The 2947-nt window shown below is 32.7% G+C and overlaps 1 protein-coding gene across 1 annotated transcript; it reads right to left on the bottom strand.

The window, feature by feature from the left end:
- Positions 1-491: 491 nt before the first annotated feature.
- Positions 492-2650, bottom strand: LOC127518886 (membrane-spanning 4-domains subfamily A member 12-like). Its single transcript, XM_051906104.1, has 5 exons — positions 2217-2650; positions 1859-1969; positions 1716-1772; positions 1455-1562; positions 492-521 (listed from the first exon to the last, which is right to left on the bottom strand). Exons 1-5 carry the CDS (start codon positions 2382-2384, stop codon positions 492-494), a joined length of 474 nt encoding a protein of 157 aa, XP_051762064.1. The 5' UTR covers positions 2385-2650.
- Positions 2651-2947: the final 297 nt, after the last annotated feature.

Raw genomic sequence — 2947 nt, 5'->3', positions numbered from 1 at the left:
TTATGGTCACACACAATAATCCTGTGGGGGGGGTTTCTTTGTATGACTTTGAATTTATTTATTATCAACTCAAATGAAATGTCACTTATGAGTGATAAGTATAACATGAAAGGGTCAATGGAGCACAAAAATTACTAAAAATGTTTTTTAGTTTAAGCTTTTCCTTTAAAAATTATAAGCTAGGCTTAATGAATGATAATTTAGATGTAATGTAATCATGATTAATGTCAGTGTCAGACAACTATAGCTGAATGCCTTAGTTTCACACCAATGAGGTGAAAGGCAGTTTACCATTGTGGTTGCTTCATTTCCTTTCCATTCTGCTAGCTATATTTTTGCTCATCAGCCGTACTGAGGATGGATTGCTTTAGCTGACACGAGCAGACTGCAGTAGACAATAACTGACAGTAACTTAATAAAATACAAAAAAGACACAAAAGTGCATGTTTTTGTGACAATAAAAATAACTTGATTTCAATTCTCACAGTACGTCAATCACTGTGCTGGTCTCTCTGATGACTCTAGGATATAATCATTCAGAATCTTGGTTAACAAATACAATCTCTGTCCATGTCAAACATGAAATGAACAAAACATTGGGCCTTGCCTGATGCAGAAGCATAATTAGTTCACTTTTCCAATAATTATAAAATATGCACAAATATCCCTTCAAATGAAATTAACAGATAAGACATGTTAGTACACAAAAGTCTCAGACTCGTTATCAGCTTTATTTCTGCTCACAAGAACCACAGACAATAAACACCATATTTTATAGGCTGTGCTGTCTTGATAAATAAAAAAATAGTCTAGAAGTAAAATAAAGGCTGTATTTTACAATGAAGCATGTTGTGATTGTCTTACAGTTCCTATCTATTTCACACACTATGATGTGCACTAAAGTTAAAGACAGCTTACTATGAAATATTATGGTTGCTTTATATTTCCTTTACATTCTGCTAGCTTCAGTGGAGTGGCATCATTCTCTAAAAACTTTGACTTCAACAAAAAAGTCTATCTAAATTAAAATAACAATTGATTGTTCTGATAAAACTGATTGCAAAGCATGTAATAGAAATAATAGCATCACCACAACTAAATCATTGACCTAGTTTAGTGCCACACTGACCACTTATTAACATTCATTAATAAATCATTAACAAACATTATATAATGGTTAACAGATCATTAATTTCTGTTGCTTTGCAGGCAAATCCTGAGATACAGATGGAGATGATGAACTGAGGAATGGTGAACACCAGCAATATTACAACGATCCGCAAACCCTGCAAAACATTCAACATGCCCATTTATGAAAGTAGTTTCAGAAATAACATATCTATATTGAGTGAGTTTCTTAAAAATATACTGAAGCAGGGATCATTTTGAGCTAATTATGTGTGTCAATAATCAGGATTTGACAGAATTTTTATTGCACATTGTGCATGTAATACCTCAGGATAAAACCATGGATGCATCACTATTAATTCTATGGACAGCAGAAGAATGGCGAGTCCTGCAGTTATAGCACTGATCACATTCATTACAAGAGAGGCTTTCACCTACAATAAAAGAATGTGTTAGTTTTAGGAAATTACTTGAAAACAGTAGTGATTTAAAGTGCAAAGTCATAACTAATAACAGTGTGGAAATACATTGAAAATAATGTGACAAAAGAAAAGTTATAATGTGCTAAAATCATTGGGTGTACGTACCACACACAGATTGAGTTTATTCTGTGCAGCAACAGACAGAGATCCAGCACTGATGTACTGAGAGAAACACAGGGCATGATAAAGTTCATTCTGGAAATTAAAATTAAACGGGAAGTAAAGCAAAACAATTAAGTGAAACTTACGATGAAAAATCCCCAGTAGGTTATTCCACTGAAGACAACAATAGCAGGGTAACTGATGGTGAAAATAATACCAATAAAGAAGATCACCACTCCAATCATTATCTGGACAGTCTAGAAGGCAGACACAGGTCAGGTGTTTTATTCATGATGGCATAATACGCATGTATGGAATGGATACACAAAAAAACAGAAGCTATTGATGTTTAATGTACTAGAGTCAAAACTTAATCAAACACATATCTTTGCACTTGGAGGCATATGACAAGAGATTTCCTTCATTTTAAATTACCTAGAAGAAATTAAATATTAAGAATATTATTAAAACCATATAATTCTAATTCATCATTAAATACATTACCCCTAATGCCTTTGGTTGTGCTTTGAAAAATACTTCAAAAGCCGCATTGTGACTTGTTCCTCTGGCCTTCTGTCCATCAACAAAAACAGTGCTGTCTTGATCCGCCTGTGGATTCACTTGGATGACAACTGTAGCTTTGTCGGTTGAGATGACTTCGATAGTTTCCATTCTAAGTTTTGGATTTCACCTGTAATAAGCATGTTCATATAATCTTATTCAAGTTCATTAAGAAATATATGAACAGGAGAAATTATGACTATTTAAAGAGGACAAAAAGATCTGTGCTTATCATAGATTTTTTTTTTTTTTTTCTGTTCCTGATATATGAAAAAAACTGTGTGAAAACATTGTCTTTCAGATTCATATACACATCATAATGCATTCTTTTTAACAAGGATGCCTTTGGAATTCACTTTACTTAAAGGTCAGAGATCAAAATTTACATTGTATGTTTCATTTGATTTTGAAATAGGCTATATTATTATGGTTTTTGTAGACTAATACCCGAACAAATTACAAAACATTTAAATGGAGTAAATAAAAATATAATATTATTCAAAAGGTAACACCGTATTTCAATAGAGCCCTTTAAACATTCTACTGTCAACTTATTCTACTAACGCGAACACTGCGCTTAACTCTAACCTAACAGACTACTAGTCTACTACAGTCTACTAATACTCTAATGAGAGTTAGTTGACATGTAGTTGCAAAGTTACTTATAGTTAGTA

The sequence above is a fragment of the Ctenopharyngodon idella genome, chromosome 9 (genome assembly GCF_019924925.1).
Source record: "Ctenopharyngodon idella isolate HZGC_01 chromosome 9, HZGC01, whole genome shotgun sequence".
Lineage (NCBI taxonomy): Eukaryota > Metazoa > Chordata > Actinopteri > Cypriniformes > Xenocyprididae > Ctenopharyngodon > Ctenopharyngodon idella.
This window is presented reverse-complemented; position numbering and strand designations above follow the sequence as displayed.

Excerpts from the sequence above, each read along its gene's own strand:
- LOC127518886 (XM_051906104.1), bottom strand. The coding sequence starts at position 2,384 with ATGGAAACTATCGAAGTCATCTCAACCGACAAAGCTACAGTTGTCATC. Across the intron at positions 1,563-1,715 it reads ATAAACTCAATCTGTGTGTG|GTGAAAGCCTCTCTTGTAAT; the intron begins GTACGTACACCC and ends CTTTTATTGTAG. Across the intron at positions 522-1,454 it reads ATCCATGGTTTTATCCTGAG|AGTCATCAGAGAGACCAGCA; the intron begins GTATTACATGCA and ends ATTATATCCTAG.